The 20044-nt window shown below is 37.5% G+C and overlaps 1 protein-coding gene across 1 annotated transcript in view; it reads left to right on the top strand.

The window, feature by feature from the left end:
- Positions 1 to 20044, top strand: part of Pde11a (phosphodiesterase 11A) — a 378401-nt gene that overhangs the window by 276698 nt on the left and 81659 nt on the right. Inside the window, exons 11-12 of the mRNA XM_047545134.1 lie at positions 8207 to 8353; positions 8611 to 8718. Coding sequence (XP_047401090.1) covers positions 8207 to 8353; positions 8611 to 8718 — 255 coding nt within the window. The remainder of the gene's footprint in view (positions 1 to 8206; positions 8354 to 8610; positions 8719 to 20044) is intronic.

The following is a 20044-nucleotide window of genomic DNA, read 5'->3' as shown; positions in this document are numbered from 1 at the left end:
TCCCTTCCACATCACTGTAGCTCAGCCTCCTGTCTCCATCAGTACCAGAATTCTGTTTTTGTCCAGAGAACTAAGTGGGTGAGTGGGCTGAAATGGCAACAGGTCCATTTTCCTTTGAATTGCCACGGCTGGACCACCACACGCTTTGTTGTTTCTTTCCATTTTCTGACCATCCAAAATGCAATATTCATGTGTCAAGGGATCCAGGAATGTATTTTAACATTTTACAGCCTCTTTGTAAAGCTACCTTTTCAATTTTAGAGGAGGCAGTTTTATGACTCCCTTTGATAACCACTTAACTATTAAGACCCAAACAAAGAAGAGGAATGGTCAAAGGATATCAGGTACTCCCAGGCAGCTGGAGTCCCACTTCTTGAACATTATTCAAATTAGCTCCCAGACTCATAATTCTGTGTTTTCATTTATTGCAGCAGTAAAGTAAATGGTTCTTTTATCCGAATGTTATTTCCTGGCTATTAATTCAGTAGTTATTTTGGATTGTGACACTCCTCTTTGATTTAGGGATATGGCACCTTATAAATATTTAAAAGTTCAAGACTGACACTTGGAGAAATTGACTTTGATTTGTTTGGTTAATATCCTATGGCTAGAATAATTATAGGTTTGGAAGATGTGGTTCCATTCTTTTCCTCAGAAGAACAAGGACTTTGGTGATGGAAGGCTATTTCCAAATCTTTCCCAGACCCAGGATACCCACTGCTCTTAAACCTTCATCCTCTAGCATCTGCTCTTGTACCCAAGATATATGGGTGAAAACCACCTGTACTTCTCAAAATAGCTGAAATTGGTCATTCCTGAAAGACTTGAAACTTGTTCTGCATCTACAAGTGCCAGCAAGAGTTTATAGCAGTGGTCAGTGTGATCTATAGACTGGTGTGATTTAACTGTGGATCAATCAACCTATTAGGGGAAAAAAGACAAGGTCAGGAAAGCTGGGTCTTGGTGAACCAGAGGTCATCCTGCATTTTTCAACCTCATGTTCTTATTTCCTTTCCATTAACATTTCATAATGAAAAAATGCCTATATTCTTTAATTTTTAAGATAATTAAATGAATTTAGTGCCTTTGAAGGGCGGAGGATTTATAATGGCATGAGGGAATACACTATTAATAATCTACAAGACAGGGGCCACCTGGAGAGCAGCAAAGCTGTCTCTATCATCATTTCTGCTCCTTGGATGACAAACTGTAAGAGGAATCAGCCTTCTGTATCAATTCAGAACCAAACTTATCTCCTGAAATCAGAAATACCTTTGTCCTTTGGGACAGGGCCTCTATCTCTTGAGAAGTGTTTTCTGGTTGAGTTTGAATTTTAATTTGAACAAGTTACAATAAGCACAGATCTTTCTGAGAACCTGCCATTTTCTCTATGCAAAATATTTGAAACATGGGTGTTTTAGTCAGTTTCTTAGCTGCTATGACTGAAAGATCTGACAAAAACAATTTTAAGGATGAAAAGTTTACTTGGGGGCTCATGGTCTCAGAGGTCTCAGTTCATAGCTGGCTCCATTCTTGGGGGCATGAGGTGAGGCAGAACATCATGGAGGAAGAGTGTGGTGGAGGGAAGCAGCTTACATGATGATCAGAAAGCAGAGAGAGACTCCACTCACCAGATACAAAATTTATACCCCAAAGGCACGTCCCCCAATGTCCATCAGCTTCAGCCACACCCTACCTGCTTTCAGTTACCACATAGTTAATCCCCAAAAGGGGGGTTAATTCACCAATTGGGTTAAGGCTCTCATAATACACTCATTTCACCTCTGAATGTTTTCGCATTGTCTCACACAATGAGTTTTTGGGAGACACCTAATAACTGCACCACCAGCCCCCAAAGCCCCCAAAAACTCATGTTTATCTCACAATGCAAAATATATTTAGTCCATTTCCAAGAGTCTCCGTAGTCTCAGAAGTTTAAGCATTGCCCAAAAGTTCAAGTCCAAAGTCTCCTCTAAGACTCAAGGCAAACTCACATAGTAAGTTCCTGTAAAAATCAAAAGTAATTTACGAGTATCAGATATATAAAGGTGCAGAGTAAACATTTCCATTCTGAAAAATAGGGCATATAAAGAAGAGATGGGACCAAAGCAAAACCAAAATTCATCTGGGCAAACAAATCCTGTAGCTCCACATCTAGCATCTGTATGGCATCATGATGTTCTCTCCAAAGGGCTTGTGTAGTTTCACCCCTGTGGCTTTGCTGGTTGCAGTCCACATGGCCCCTCTGTTGGCTTATTTCTGCTCGATTCCTGTAGTTATCCTCAGCTGACCTCCCATGTTACTGGTATTTCTTAATCTTGGGGATTGCCAACTTGGCTTCCTCCTCAATCTCCACACCTCACCCTCTTAGGGGTTGCCTCCAGGGACCCTGATGCACTTTGCCTGGCCTCCCAGGCCTTCCTTTGAAATCTTGGTGGGAGATTTCAAAGGAAATCTCACTAACTAAAGCAATCCTGCAATCCTGTAAAACCAGCTCCATGTGGTTCCTGCCAAGGTCTGCTGCCATCTTGAGCAGTAGCCAAGCTTAACCCAACCAATTGGGTTAAGGCTCTCATAACCTAATCATTTCACATTTGAATATTCTTGCATGAGCTTTTGGGTACTGCAACCATGACTAAAGCAGCCTCTGAGTACCTGGGTGGCCTAACACGCTGAAAAAACTTTCTAGGTGCCCTGTGCAAGCAGGGTGCCCCACTGGTCTCTTCTCAAAGGAATTTTTACTTTTACTCCCTTGAGCCTAAGATGGGTGTGGTCTTGCCAGTTCCTGAGATGCCCTCAAGCCATCTTTCTTATTGTCTCTCAACAAAGTCTAGCATTTCTTCAGTGTAGTAATTTTTTTATATAACTTCCTTCACCACAGTTTTACTCCCACCTTTCAAGTCCAAGTTTTTCAAATATTTATGCTCTGCTTTCTGTTCCTGATTATAACAATAAACTTGGCTAAAAACTGCCAGCAATACCCATGCCACCACCAGAATATTATCCTGCTTAGAAATTCCTTCTGCCAGATTAAGAAGTTCATCACTTTTCAAATTGGCCTTGAAGAAAGTTTCGGGACACATGCAAAATGCAGAAGGTAACATGAATGACCTCTAGTACAATTTCCAATAGAGTCCTCCTTCTCTGAAACCTCATGGGGCCCTGTGTTTTCACAGTTAGATTGTCATTCTGGTCTTCTGAGCTCCCATCAGAAACACCCATCAATCTCTTTTAACAATAATCAAGATTTTCCAATTTGCATAATTAAACTTTCCACAATTCCTCCAACAAATTCCAAAAAGCTCCAAAAGATTCTGAACCACATGGTCAGGTTAGTTACAGCGAGTACCCCACTACTCTTCTGTTTTAGTCTGTTTTTTCACTACTATAACTAAAAGATCTTACAAGAACAATTTTATAGGAGGAAAATTTTATTTGGGGTCTCACAGTTTCAGAGGTCTCAGTTTATAGACAGTTAGCTCCATTCCTTGGGGTCTGAGTTGAGGCAAAACATAGTGGAGAAAGAAGTGTGGTGGAGGGAAGTGGCTCACATGATGATCAGGAATCAGAGAAAGAGATACAAAATATAAAACCCAAAGACATACCCCCAATGCCCACCTCCTCCAGTCACACTCTACCTGCCTTCACTTACCTACCACTTAATCTGCACCAGGGTATTAATTTTCTGATTGGGTTAAGGCTCTCATAACCTAATCATTTCACATTTGAATATTCTTGCATGAGCTTTTGGGGGACACCTAACAACAACCTATAACAATGGGGAAGGATACAGTTGTTCTGGAGCTTCTCTAAGGAAAAGAAAATGGCGTCTGCCGTGGATTGTTACAACTCAGTAAGTGTAGTCATTCACAAGGAAACTCACAGGGACACAGGTCAGAAAAAGAGATCCATGTGGTTTTAGCTAGGCCCATGCACGTAGAAAAGAGACCAAAGAGCAAAGATTGGCTTGCCTCTGAGTTCTCCAAGCTATTTAAAGTATCATTTAATAAAGATAAATGTGGTGATGTTTGGATAAAGATAGTAGGTTAAATGCACTCATTTTCTTTTGTTTCCTACCTAAGCCTTACTAAAACAATAATAAAGGAATTTTTAAAGGCATAAAATCTCAAAGTCAAGGAGATTGTGACAGGAATTAACAATGACAACATTTTGGAAATTAGAAAATAGATGAATGAATACTAGCTAATTTAGCAAATCCATGACAGTCAAACTAAGATAGCAAAGGGAAAAGCTGAGAGACAAGCAGATTTATACCTTAGATTCCTTTCCACAAAGAACTTAGGAATTGGCTTTCAGTGCCTTTGTCAGTGGGGAAAAAAGGTGGATCCTCAGATGGGAAAACACAGTCTAAGAAGCAGTTAGATTACACGTCCTTTGTTCCACTCCTCAATACATAAAGACTGGAAGTTTCTATCTGGAGAGGGTATAATTGTGGGTCTTTGGGTTAGGGGATCATCACTGAGATGGGAACAGGCTGGGAACAGGAGAGTGAATGAATACTGAGGCTCCTCCAACCCCTTCTGCTCTCAACTCCAGTCAGAAGATTCTTCTCTTAGGCATCTGAGTAGCTAAAGAGCAAAGATGCAAAGACATTGACCTTTGGTGGCATCCCCAAGCAGACAGGTCAGTGAGGCCACTACAGAGAAGCCTCAGAAGCTGTAGTAGAAGTGTTCAGAAGCTCACTTTTAAATATGAGTGGGAAGTCAAAGATTACCAGATATCTCAAGAAAACCTCTAAGGTTTCTAAAGCCTCCAATATGCTAAAATGAATTATTGAATGATAACTGATTAAGAGACAAAACCACATATGGATGAATGGAGAGTGTTTTTTTAAATATATGTATATATATTTATACACATACATATGTGTATTCATGTATTTACACATTCATGTTACATATACACACATAGTGTTACATATATATCTGTGTGTGTATATATGTGTGTGCACACACAATGGAATATTATTCAGCCTTAAAAGGAAGGAAATTTTTTACATGCTACATCATGGATGAACTCTGAGACATTTTACTGAGTCAAACAAGTTAATCAAATAAAGACAGATACTGCATGATTCTACTTTATATGAAATAGCTAAAGTAATCAAACCCAGAAACTGAAAGTAGAATAGTGGTTTCTGGGGAAAAAGAGGATACTAGAAGTTCAAGGGTAGGGTGTTTTAGTCACACAAGATGAAAAAGTTCTAGAAATCTCTTGTATAACATATGTGCATTTAGTTAGCAATACTGTGTACTGTACACTGAAAAACATTCAAGAGAATCAATTTACATTGTGGTTTTCTATTACAATAAACAGTGAAGGGAGCCACCTATGAAGGAAGAAAAGGTCAAACAGGATTATCATTAGTATCCTCAGAGAGGGAAGAGAAGATATTGCATCCATGAAACACAATTGAGGTGCTATTAGAAAATTGAAAGGGAATATCCAGAAAACAAAAAAAGAGCTCTTAAAAAAGAAAACTATGATATTAAAATATGAAGAGTAAGAAGAGAGGATTTTTTTTGAAAAAATAGATCAAAAAGGAAAAGGAAAAGAACTGAAAATTAGGAGAAAGACCTCAGGAAAAGAAAAATTTTAAAATGAAGAGAAAAAGAGAAGGAAAGAAGAAATGAGGGGGTGGAGGAAGAACCAATTTAAAAATCAAATAAAGAGAATTCCAGAAAAATGAGAGGGGAAAAAATCATTGAAAAGTTTATTTTCCAAATTTTTCTGTAATTAAAGGACATGGATTTCCAAAATAAAGGGCTCACAAAGTAACTAGAATGATGGATGAACACAAATTGATATCAAGTCCCCATTTTCATAACAGTTTAGAACTCTGGAAGCAGAGAAGATTCTACAAAAATGAAGTAGGAGAAGGAATTATTTTCAAGGTATAAAAGCCTCAAATTGCTTCTAACTTCACAAAAGTAACATCTAAGTTGAAAGTGCAATGCCTTTGACATCTCATGAAATGATTCCAACCTAGAAATCTGTGTCTATCAATGAAATGTGATGTAATATGAAGGCATTTTAGATACCGGTTTCTCACAAATCTACCTATCCCACTCCTTATCTCAGGACATATTAGAGGATGTGTCTCAACAAAATGAGCAGAGAAACCAAGGAAGGGAAAGATGTGGGACAGAGAAACAAGAGAGAGAGGAAGGCATCCCCAGAGGACGAAAACCACATTAGACTTAGAAGAGAGCTGGCTGGTTCACATTGGAGAAGTTCAAAAAGTTCCAGGAGCAATTTCTGCCTGGATTTGATGGGATGTCCAAAGCATCTGACATTTTAAGTTGAGACTAAGATAACTAAGTTTAGGGACCAAATTAATTATTAAGTATGCATGTAATTCATCACACATCGAAAACAGAGTTGTTAACTCTGTAGAATTTTAGATGCAGTCAAGACAAGGAAAAGCAGTCAGAGTGAATTGTTTAACTTAGCTATAAATATCTTGTACATAATCGTAATAACAAAAATGCTAAATATTATCTCAAAAAAGCATGCATATTAGGGATTGAAAAGCCAGGAGAGGTAGATAGAAGTAGTGTAAGACAGCTGAATCTTCATCTTCAATGGTGAAAAGTTAATAATGCCTTCAGCAAAAAAGAATCAAAAAGTAAAATTGCAAGCATCTTATTTTGCTAAATATAAAAAAATGACTTTTGAAAGTTGTTGCCTTTATGTAAGGGAAAATTTTGATACCAAGTGAGTTTGGCTACCGTGTATGTGTGTATGTGTGTATGTATGTGTGTGTGTGTGTGTGTGTGTGTGTGTGTGTGTGTGAGAGAGAGAGAGAGAGAGAGACACTTTGTAGATCTAATTTGCTCTTAAATTAGATGTACATTTACAACTTTGGTTAAAAATATTTTAAAGTAAATAAAGTATTTGCATGGGGTCAGGGACTCCAAGTAAAGACACAAACACATAAAGGGTATTTCATGTTTGAATTTCACAAGCCTTTTTAATTTTAGGAGCTAGTCTACATGTTAACATATTAAGCTTATTAACATGTTAATATTAAGCACATTAATATGTTACCATATTAAAATGATTTACTGAAGGATAAGAGGATTAAGTTTTAATGAAAATAAACAGTCAAGAATAAAAGGTTGTCTTGACATTTATAAATTCATTATTCTTCAGTGTTCCTGGGAATAACCAATGTTTGGATTTTAGCTTAGAGATGTAAACTCTTATGGAGGACCATAGAATTGTGAAGGAAGGATTGAAATGTTTAGCACTACCAAGGTTGGATTTAATTGCTCCGCCAAAGTAGTCCCAGGGCATAAATTACTCCCAGGGTAATTTATACCCAGTGAACAGACTAGGAAAATGAATCCAGAATGGGCTCTGATACCCTGAAAACATAAAGATGACTCCCTTATCAAGAGTGGCCCAAAGGACATGGCAGACCCAATGAAATCGGTATAAAAATGATTTCCAAAAAATTTTTCCCTCCCCTTTAGGTTTGTGTGGGTCAATTGATTGCTGCCTAATGATGTTTTAGAAACCTTGAATATATATGACCAATAGTGTAATTATATTGTAATGTTTATATAGAATGAAGCTAAACAGTATAGCAAAATTAATCCCTTCAGTGAAACATAGGCTTATGTTAATCATCCAAACATCTCTCTTTTATTAAGATAACACATTTTGCACCAAAGATATGTTGTCTCATCTTTTCTGTTCTTCTGAATATACAGAACATGTGTGTAACAAAGAGCACGTGCAAGCTACAGAATATAAGAATACAAGAAACAAGGCAAAGTGGTGTATTCCAACTCATTCTGAATAGCAGCAATTAAAATTCACAGCTGCTGGCTGCCCAGATGTTTCTTGCATTTAGTGCTTTGTAATATGCATCAGAATATATTGTATGACCGCAGTTTCAGTAAACTAGACAGTTCTGTATTCCAAATTCTGCAGACTAGATCCAGCGTGTATATTTTATCTTCCGATTAGCTGTCCTTCCCATCCCCCTTCATTTGCTTGGGGCATTTGCAGTTCGGAAACAAAAGACATTTACAGCTCAGAGTTTAGCTGTATCAGGGTGTAAGTACAGGTCAGGCCTGATTTATGTGGCACTTCTGATAAGCAGAGGAGGCAAGCAGGATGTGGGGTTTGGGAAAGCTAGTGAACTTGGCTTGACTTATATCTTTTGCTTGTTTAGGCAGCCAACATCCCTCTGGTGTCAGAACTGGCCATTGATGACATTCATTTCGATGACTTTTCCCTCGATGTTGATGCCATGATCACAGCTGCCCTCCGGATGTTCATGGAGCTGGGGATGGTGCAGAAATTTAAAATCGACTATGAGGTAAGATGTCCTGTCTTGGGTGATGGAAGGCGTGCACCTGGGATGCCATGTTAGCCATTGTGAATTGTGGGTGTCCCAAAGACAAAATGGGGACGATAACCCTGCCTGGCACACCTCATGGGAGTACTGTGAGAACCAAGAGGGTGTTAGTGGGAGACTTCGATCATCCATCCTAAAGCACTGCTTTGAGAGTGGGACCATCAAAGACACTGGAGACACGTGCAAGTGCCTGACACAACCTCTCCCTCCCATTTCAGACATTGTGCAGGTGGCTTTTGACAGTAAGGAAAAACTATCGAATGGTTCTTTACCACAACTGGAGACACGCCTTCAACGTGTGCCAGCTGATGTTTGCGATGCTAACAGTAAGTGTTCGGTGAGGGTGGGAGGTCACCTCTCATTTGTGTAGACCTCCAGGCCTTCTCTACCTTTTCATTTCTTGGAAGAATTGCCACGTGATTATTTTATGGCAGTGCTCACCTGTCCTGGTTGTGGGTGTACGTTGGGCAACACTTCTAAGCTTTAAAGCTGTAAAATCATTAACACCTTGAAGTAGATGTAGTCTCAGAATGATGATGGGAGCTTCTTTTCAGTACTCTCTGTTAACAAACTGGTGATTTCGCAAAAGAAATGCTTGGGTTTTCAATGCAATGCAAGGATCTTTCAAAAAGATCCTTGGATAAAACCTCAGAGCTGCTGGAAAGCCTGTAGGAGACATGAAAATTACCCACAAGATCATAGAAGAACATCCAGGAAGCCCACAGGAGAAGGAAGGGGTCAGAGTGGATGCTTTGAGGGTTTAAAAGCTCACTAGGCTTAAAAACCTCTGCCCCTGGGTTCTGATCTAACCTAGTGATGGTAGCTGGTCTGTTTTATGCAGATAGTTAGGGCAACCGGCCAGAGGCAAGCCTTGGAATGAAATCTGAAAGCAAATGTTTGTGGCAAAGATTGAAACTAAATCCTCTATTCATCCCCATTTTCTGGCAAGAACTAAGACTTGTTTTGGCCTTGGTTAAACTATCATAAAAGAAAATATTTTCCTGCTTAAATATGTGTGTTTCACTAACCTCACACTAATATGCATGCATAGGTGTGTGTATGTGCATGTACGTGAGTGTGTGTGAACATACCTAACATGCAAAAAGAGAATGTGAATTTTGGACTCTTATAAAATAAATTTTTAAAAACACTTGTATCTATACACCCAGGTTAAAATTTAGATGCAAAATCAGGAATTCCAACTGAAATATATTTTATTTTGGTCTAAACAACAACAAAAGACTGTTCTGCTTCTTCTTCATGAAAATCCCTGTCCTATTCTCTGCCTATTAAAATTTTGCTCATCCTTTAAGGCATTGATCTAATGCCAGTTTTTCTATGAAGTTTCCTCCTTTCTCCCAAAGCATCAATAATTACTTCTGTCTCTGCACTGTATCTGATACAACACATCTATCTTTCTATAGTATATTTTATGTTAACAATACTCTCATTCTCCTATAGAATAAACTACTTGAGGGAAGAGAGAATATCTTATTCTTTCAACAATATTTACTTATTTTCTCAACACCTATGTATCGAGGGCCCTGCCAGCACCTTGTACTGTCACATGCTTGGTAAGTTTTCAACAAATATATGTTGAGTTCACTTGGACTCAAGTGTACACATGGTATAAGAAGATGGGATCAGAATGCCTTCATTCTCCACACAGGACCTATGGTTTAGGTCCTTCTCTGCTTAAGGAACAGGCAGACTGGCCTGGAAAACTGGGTTGACCTCTTCTTCCTGTTGGGCTACTGTCAGAGCAGCAGTCAATCAATTGTGGAAAGAAAATACTTTGGACCATGAAGTTTTATTGCGCAAGTGCCAATCTTGCTTGAAAACAAAACCACCTTCATTTTGCTTTTCTTTATCAGATCTCAATAGACTAGAAACACTTTCTGTATGCCAAGATCATATGTCTGGCTCACAGAGAGATTTAACTTATTAATCGAATGCTTTGGAGAACCTCTGGATTTATGGAGTCGCCAAAATAAGCCAGCAGAAATCTTGTTCAGCAAAGGAAATAGAAGTCATCATGGTTTTGTGAGTTAGAGATGTCAAGGACAGAGCCAAACTTTTATGACAAACCTGAAAACAGTTGGGATGTGGTGAAGGTGTAGGGTCAGGGTGGACACTTCAGAGTAGAAGGAAACTTATACTGGTTTTCGTCAGTGATTATTTTCAGGGTTTGGGCAACTCAATACTTAGGAAATGAAAGAAAATAGAACTCTCAGACTCTGCCACTGCCATGGGTACACTCAAATCTTCATGATATTTCAGGGGTGCAGTTATTTTTGTCTGCTTGACTGACTTGAAGAGTGTCACTCTTAGAAAAGGTTTGGATTTTGTTTGTGTATTCATGCTGCTGCAAAAATAGAACACTTCGCTAAGTAAAAGTAAAAAAAGAAAATGAAAAAGAAAAAAACCATGACTTTGAAAGAATACCTTAGTGAATATTTTTTTCTCCCTCACATTGAGTTGTATAGCTGAATCTTTAAAAGTTATTATCTTCCACTCATTATATTTTGCTGAACCTGACAAAGAATTACACACAATAAGTTGAAAATGTCAACTTTTGTGTGTCTCTAACCCAAGCATCTTTTTCAACTTGACCATGAAATCCATTATTAGAAAATTTTAAATTAAGAAAGTAATCAAGATAGTGTGAAAAAGATTACTTGATAAGTTAAATAAAAATGAATTTAACTTGCTCATCATTTCTAATTTTTGAAATATGACGTCAGCCTATGGCAAATTATCCCCAAGTTATTTCCATGAATGGGCGCTAATGCTTCACATACTCCTGAAGATGGTTAGGATCTTCAACGGGTTTTATACCATCAATGATTCTATTTATAATCAACATATCTCATATTCTATTTCCATGTGATGAGTTAGAAGCAAAATTTTCTTATTAATCTAGAAAGAAAAATTCATTATACAGCAATCGCTGGATTCAGCCTGGGTCAAAAAGCCAGGCATGGTGTGTGTAATAAATTTTCCTCTAGATGGCGCTCCAAGGCAAAGTTTCCCAGCCAGTTGGCGGAAAAGACAAAAAAAAAAAAAGAAAAAAGAAAAAAGAAAAAAAAAATCCTTAGCAACCCTCCTTGAATATGCTGCTTTTCTCCTAGCACAGGAGATACTAGGGCACACCACCACCACCACCCCCGCCCCCACCATGCAATAAGTGCTTTCCTTAGAAGAAACACCGACAACTAGTCTCTTATCAGGATGGGCTTGTTTGATGACAAACCTGAAAAGCCTGGTCCACCACGCTGTTGGCATAAATAATGCAGCTTTCTCCATATGACCTTGAATCCCTGATTGTGTATTTTTGTAAGTCCATTGTCTCTGGGAGTGGGAGATGCACAATTGTGTGCCACTGCCAAGCATATTTTGGCACCATGAACAACAGAATAAGCAAATTATAAATATATGTATCAGCTTCCTAACCTTTGACCCTAAAATGACTTTACGCACAGAAAATTAATGTATTGACTCAGAATTATGTTTTACAAAAATATTCAGCTTTATGGCTAGGTAACATAGTGACTTTGTTTCTTTAGAAATTAAAAAGAATAAAAACAACTATTTTGTAGCACAGGCTATTCGATATAGAATGATGGACATATCTAGTTCACAGGTAACCACGTTGATCACTTATTAATTTGTTGTATGTATCTGGCTGGGTTTTTCAGATTTATACAATGAAAGCTTCAACATTATCCTTTGTTTTTAAAGAGATATTTAAATAGTTAAAATTTACCAAACTTCTAATTCCTCCAAAAAATACCACAAGTAGTTCCTGTTATTACTTATAGTTAAAACGAGGAATAAAAACCTGCAAATCAATGGTTATTATACAGATTCTATTATAAAAATATGTAGAATAAATATTCCATCAAGCACATGCCTAAAGACGACGGACACGTTTCTTTTATTAGCAACATAGACCAGATATAGGAAAGGGCTGTGCTTTTGTTTGTATTCTATAAAATAAAAGGCATATAGTGGCACCAAGGTTGCAGAGATATTTTTCGGTTTTATAAATGATGTATGAGCTCTGACAGATTTTCCAAGGGGGAAGAAAGGTTTCCTTAAGAATCAGTATTCTTTACTATCCCATAAATGTACTCATTAGCACTTTGGGCCATGCCCTGCATCCTGTATGGGTTCAATAAAGATTAATTGAATGAGTGAATTTAGTTTAGGGTAATATTATTCAAGGAACCATGTTGCTCAGTGTCCAGTTTAAAAAAAAAACTATAAAATGATGAAGCGCTATCACTGCTAGAAATCTTGTTCTTCTTATCACTGTAAGGTTCAGCTAGGGTTCATATAGAATATTATGATCTTACAGAATTCACTGGATATGAAAAGGGAAGAGCACATGATCACATTAAAATTTATGGTGGTGCCTGCAGCATGGCGCTGGTGGGGAATTGCAGTTAAACACTAATAATAACCAAGTATCACAGCAAACACATTGACATCCCCTGACATTTACTGGGGGCTTCTTAAATCTTAAATGTGGAGGTAGCGTGTTTAAGTCCATATTTGTGTTGTCAACAAGGTTATTTTCAGAGATAAGCCAAGCCGTTTGTTGATAATTCAAAGTAGAAAGCAGAAGGGGTGTTTAGGGAAAAAATCCATCCTGTTCACCAGCCGGAGGATAATGCACTGTCTGCTGTCCACAGTTTTCAGCAAGAGTCCTTGATTTTTGAGGGAGAAAATACCTTCTGGAAGGAAATTACAGAAGCACAATTGGATATCTTTTCTTTCCCTCCTAGAAGACAGAACCAATTGAATTTTTAAATAAAATACTTTTCACTCAATAACCAGAATCCTAATCTCAGCAAAACCAAATTCCTTTGTAGATTGTAACATTGGCGGGTACAAAAAGATCTAGATGTTTTGTTCTGTAACTAACTATAGCAAGATAGCAAGTAGTAATTCATATTTATAATCATCAAATTTTATTTTTACATTGCATTTCCTTATCAATGTAAGTAGCAACTAGTTATATTTACTTTTAAAAAGGCAACATCATAAAAATATAATAAAATCTGCATGTTAGAAAAACCAATTCTTTCATCTTCATGTAGGTGTAACTTAAGAGATGGCAAAATTTTAACTTAGGAAAAGGTGATTTTCAATGTTCTTGGAGAATATCAGCACTGGGTACTATAAATTAGCTATGGAGCTAATCAATTTGAATACTATGTTTAAATTACATTTAGGACTTCTATCTTTTAATCATGCAAAAAGGTTCCTATTTTTATTCTTTTTGCCTACATTTCAGAGCCCCAATTACGCACTCTGTGCTTCTAGCTGACATTCCCTTTATCCACATTTATTTTATAAAAGGAAAATGGCAAAGCCACACATAATTAAGAACCTGGTGTGCTAATAACCAAACATACAATTGGGCAGAAGGATAATCCAATCCATTTCCTCTCACAGGAGAGTAACCTCCATAACTCACTTTAAGCGCTGCCATTCATGAGTTATGGGTCATTCCCCTTCTAGTGAAAATAAATTCTCCCGCACCATCAGCCCAAGCTGGGTATTTTTCTTAGGACATGTAAATTGTAAAAGTGTATGAACATCATTGTATCTGGCGTTACAGAAAGAATATGAGCTCTTGCTCATGGACAGGGGCTTGTAAGGAAATCTATGTGGTTTGGGGGCCAGGGCTGCCTAGTTACAATACAGGATTTTTGATTAAAGTGAATTTATTTTTGAGATTTTTATGGTGTTGGTAAACTGCTTAATCTGTCGCTTTGTGTTTTATGACACTGGCTGAATCCTCCAGGTCAGAGAGACCCAGCAGCAAAGCCATGGTCGTTTATCATGGCCTCCATTTTCCACAGTGCATGACTTTGTAGTGGCACTTTCTTGGGACTGAAAGCTAGCACCTAAGGGTGTTAAGTTGGGAGCTTTAAAAAGTTTTGGTTTTTCATGGGTCTTATGTTTAATCTTGGCTCAATGATGATTAATAAAAATTAGGGTACGCTTGGAAGAGGTCTCATATTCTTGTAATTCACCAGCATAACTTCTCGTGGCACTTTAGAGATCTGTCTTTCTGCACAATTAATGTGCACCAAGTGATCTGCTTCATTTTCTGTGCTCACAAACCGCATGTTGTATTATATTGAGTTCACTAGTAATTTATCATAAGTAAAATATAAACTGTATTTCTAAACATGGACAAAACATCCTGTCTTTATCCTTGAGAAAAAAAAAACATAAAGCACATGTATTCTTAATGTTGAAAGCTATAACCCTAAGAATTTCATTTTATTTTTCTTTTGTTTTTCTTAATGTAGCACCTAGCTACCTTAATGCAATACCTACATAAGCTAGGTTTGTTGTATTATCTTAGTTGAAGTAAAAACCTCAATTTTCTCAAGTCTTTTTCTAAAATTTTATTTTATTATTATTGACAAGTCTTATAGGTATCTAGTCTGAGAGTTTCCTTATATTGTTTATCTTTTAGCACATTTGATCAAAATATGAGAACAGAGATAGAGATTTATTGACCAATTTTTATTTGACTACATCAGGACTTCCTGAGAATGAAATGAAGAGGGTTGACAGATGCCATAGGTTTGCTTTGAAATATTCTAACAAACAAAATATTGCATGTGAAGACACAGATGAAACAAGATTGGTAAAACATGTATTCTTGTAGACATTGGCTAATGAAAACATGGCTTTCATTATTATCTTCTATTTTTGTATCTTTTAACTTCCCAAATAAAGATTTTTAACATCATGTTAATAAATAGGTTAAAAATTAAGTCTTGGAAGTGGTTAAATATAACTAAATATAATTGTCTAAGACGAACCTAAATTTTTTCATTTATGCTCCAAACAACCACTTGACACATACAATTGTACTAAACAGGCCACTGTTTCTGTCTGGCCTTTCTGAAATTTACATAGATAAGCATTTGCAACATTATTTGATGTTAAGAGTTATCATTTGCCCAAAACATGGCTTGTGTTTTATGATTTGATGGTAAGTACCCTTAGGAGCTTCTAGTTGTAAAAGAAAGTCATTTAGGTATAGGCTGTAAGGTGTCTCAACTCTGAGCTTGACAAGAAAAGGATCACTGTGGACTTAAATATTTAATTAATGCCGAATCAATATTTGGCTACATTCCTCTTGAGAAGAAAGAGAAGTGAATTTGGTAAAGCTCTCCCACTCCCATGGATAACTAGGCAAGCTGCAGTTGGTTGGAGTGATGTTGACTTCTCTGCAAAGGAGACCTGTAAGCATTTTAGTGCTGGAAGGCATGCCCTTCACTGCTGGGAAAGTTCTGGTCCTTGGACCTTGAAATAGGGCTGAAGTGCCTTTTTAAATTTTTTTTTTTATTTTTACAGACTGCATTTTGATTCATTGTATACAAATGGGGTACGTCTTTTCATTTCTATGGTTGTACACGATGTAGATTCACATCATTCATGTAATCATACATGTACATAGGGTAATGATGTCTGTCTCATTCCACCATTTTTCATGAAGCACCTTTTTTAAGCCATCAGACATCACTGCCAGGGAGTATGACCACTAAATCTGGTTACTATAATTCATCTGATTGGATTTTTCCCCCTCAAACAACCTGATTGTGGTTGATTCCTGCTCTTCTCCTTCATGTGCTTACATCACACACTGTCTGTGATTGGCAAAGATAGGATCTTTCTTTTTTAAAAAGAAGGTTGGTGATGTCATCAAACAATGCAAATGTATTTGTAAACACTCCCAATAGGCAGTTGAAGTCAGTTTTCACCCTAAAGCTTGAGAAAATCTTCTACCTATGAATCCTTTCATTGGAGCATATAAATAATCCTCAGCCTGCCCCTCAGCTTATGTTTCAGATGCATGTTGCCATTGCATCTGAAAGCCAACAAAGTATATCCCCCAAAAGAAGAATGCTTTGTTATCGTAAATGCATGTAGAGCTCAAACACCCACGTTAATTTTTCACCTCCTCGATCCACCTGTGACTGGAATATGTGCTCAATTTGGAGCTGGGGGTCGATTGAAGACATCCTTCTTGTAGAACCATTCATCCCAGTTTGGAGATCTAATTTCATAGATCCTCATGTTAAGAGTGGCCTAGCAGACATGGACAAGCCATTGCCACTGCAATTTTGAATCATTTATGGTGACCTTGTATGGGACATTTACAATGAAACTGTCAAAGAGCACTTCTTGGCTAAAGCAAATTTGACTTATTAATGTACAAAACAAAGCTTCCAGACAGTGACCCTGCCAATACAGAAAATTAAATGCTTCTTATGTAAATGCTATTCTTCACCCCACAGTTCACAGGACCTCCAATTTCAAGCCATCTACATGTGACAGCAGAGACTAGGGATTTGGTATGCAGACTCTTCTAGAGCAGGCACTTCCTTGAGAATTGTGTCTTTCAAAGCCATTGTGATGGTCTGAGTAATATTCTTTGCTCTTCTTATCCAGAAGAGAGAGAAAGAGGGAGGGGAGAAAGAAAGAGCCCTCAGACCCTCATGTTGTTGCTCAGCCTCACCCAGTCCCAGGGTTCTGCAGTAGTGCCTGCACATCAGCACCATCAGTTTGGCATTTCTGCTACCATTTGGAATCTCTGAGACATCATTGAATTCCCTTCCTTTCAGTTTGCCATCTGTGCGATCTCAGAATCAACAGGACGAACTCCTAAGGAAATCCCCCATCATTCAGTCCCTCCCAATGTCAGATTCGGAAAAAAAAAAAAAAAAGCAAGGACAGAATTTCTGGCATCACTTTCTCAGATTCCTGTGCCAGGGCTGCAGTCAAGAGAAGGGCATTCACGATGCACCTTCTCCAGGAACAAAAGCAAGAGCAGCCAGCCATTTCTACTTTTACCCTTTTCCACAAAGGAAAGATGTTGTGATGGTTTCTCATTAGAAAAGGGCCCCCTGTGTGTGGTGTTCTGACTGGCTTGATGTGTGACCATATTGCATGTGTAGAAGGGACCAGTCATCTCCTTCCCTGCCCTGTTCCTTCCTGGAATAGGGTAAGTGCTTAATAAATATTTGCTCAATGAATAAATGAATGGACTCTTTTCAAAATGTCACTGTTTTATTCCAAGCTTGACCAGTTTGGTAAAGTGTGGTTTTATTTTTAAAACAAAAAAGAATTTACAAATACACACAGAGTAAATACATTTTACTGAGTAAATGTTCTTTATGGAAATTTGGGACATAAAGGAAAAATTTTGTCACCTGTAATCCTACTACCAATAACATTTTGATATACATCCTGATAGCCATTTTCCAATGCCTATATTTAGATATTTTATAAAATTGGAATACTCTACACAAACTACTGTCTCCTTCTTTTCTTTGTAACCTCATTTGTAAAATACCATATATCATCAGGTACCACCTAGGTGGACAAGAGCTATATTTAGACAAAAAAAAAAAAAAAAAAAAGAAAGGTTCATTGGCTCTGTAATATCAACCTAGTACTAGTGTAATGTACTTCATGGAATAAAGCACACATTAAGTAACTCTTTAAGGCCCTGCTAACTAAAGTTCGGTCTTCTCAAGAATGTTGAAAAGCTGCACAAGTAAACCTAAACTCTCATGTAGAGACTGTAGAGCACAATGCATAAGAACACAGTCTCAGCTCATGGTCAGGTTGCCTGGTCTCTCCTCCCACCACAATTGCAATGGCTTCCAGTCCAGTGATCTTGTGCCTCAATATTCTCATCCATAAAATGGGTAGATAAAAATGGCATCTACCTCAGAGAGTTGTTGTAAGGATTAAATGTGTTAATGAATTTTGGGTATTTAGAAAAATGCCTTGTATGTACTAAGGATTATAGAAGGACTAACTATCATTAATATTATCCTAAGACTCATTTCTCAAATATACAAATTGCTTGAGACTTAACAGGCACTTAATAACATTTGTTAAATGAAAGAATTCTCTATAACACCAGGAAGTGTTGATATTATAGCTGTTTCTTTTGGGATTTAACAGAGCCACAAAATGACAGTCACTTTTCTCTGGCCATAGTATTCCTCTATTCACTAGTACCATACTGGTCAGTTTTGAAATGGTGGTACATCCTAAGCTGACTAAAATTTTATGTTAGCTAATAACATAAATTAGTTGGTACTTTTCAAGACCCTGAGAATCAATCTTACTGGTTTAGGTACTTTGGAGTCCTTGTTACTCCATTTGATATAACTGGGAATGGAGATATCCCAGCCCAATGAAAGACTGTCACTAAAGACCTGCTCAGTAGACAATCAAAAGGCTTTTCTGAAGAGGGTGCTGGGGAAGTAGGTCTAGATGATCTGACTGTTCCTTTACTTAGACATATTGTATTCACTGCCTTTATTTCTGATACAAATCATGAGGCAACACAAAAAAGAAGATGATTAACATTAAGTTCTATAAAACACATAATTGCTGGGTGAAGAACAAAAATAATAATTTTGTTTAAAAGTAAAATAGTAAATGATTCAAGAATGTGATAAATGTATTAATGTATGCCTCCTGCCACCTCTGTTTCTTCTTGAAGGTGTATTATCTTCAGCATGCAGTTGACTTTTTCTACTCAATATGGGTAAATGTGGGTCTGAATGGATAGGACCAGAAGGAAGATGGATGAGGGTGGGGGAGGGGCAAATGGACACTTAGTGGCAGGTGGACACTTTTCAGGCCTGATGATTCTCAGAAACCATTTACCAGGCAGCTTTAAATCACAGTCAAGAGATAGGTGCTGCTTCAGTAACTCAGGTATCACAGTCAAGAGGCAAATGTGTTTTGTGGGACTGTGAGTATGTTGTACTTCAGGGATTTGTTATTCTGAGATACAGAAATAGGCTCCGTGGTCTTTGAATACTATAAATTATGCTAAAAATTGTAGAAATAAAGGCCGTGGCTTTCATCAAATTCTCAAAAGTATCCATGACACAATAATTTAAGAGCCTGATATTGGATTTCCATGGGAGGAAAAAAAAGGTGAGGTTACTGACTGATGGTTCCAAAGCAATTTGGCATGTTGATTTTCAACCTATTAGATGGCATTTGATTTTAATTCTAACTAAATTTCTAGCCAAATAACCATATCTTAACATTATCCTTACTCTTACTGCTCTGCTTCATCAGCTAATTCTAGTCAATAACATTTTCACAAGTGAAATCTCTAAATTTCAGCGTAGAATTGCTGTTTTAAAATTTTGTTTTCACAGTACCATAATATTATCACTTATTAGATAGACTTTTGGAATTTACTTAGCATTAGCAAAACCAAGTCCAATGAAGCTGATTAGTTTTAAGGTAACATAGAAGACAGAAAAAAAAATACATTTATACCTCCTTCTTTCAAAAACCACTTTCAATAACAAGAACAAAAATGAATAGAAATTCCTCCTTTCATAGAACCATAATCTATGAAGACAGAAAACAGAGAGGAGGCTGCATAATTTAGTAGAGAAGAGCAGGGTCCATCCCAAGAGTGGAGGGGATGGAAGAAGGGGCACACACAAGAAACAATACCCCCAGACCCTGCCTCAGCTCAGGAACAGAAGTCCTCAGACATCACAAAAATGGGTTGAGGTGAGATGAAGTGACCACAGAAGCAGCGAGTCCCCAGGTCCCCAGCCCCTCCTC

Source organism: Sciurus carolinensis, chromosome 3, assembly GCF_902686445.1.
Source record: "Sciurus carolinensis chromosome 3, mSciCar1.2, whole genome shotgun sequence".
Classification (NCBI taxonomy): Eukaryota; Metazoa; Chordata; class Mammalia; order Rodentia; family Sciuridae; genus Sciurus; species Sciurus carolinensis.
The sequence above is the reverse complement of the archived record's forward strand: the minus strand, read 5'-3'. Positions and strand labels throughout refer to the sequence as shown.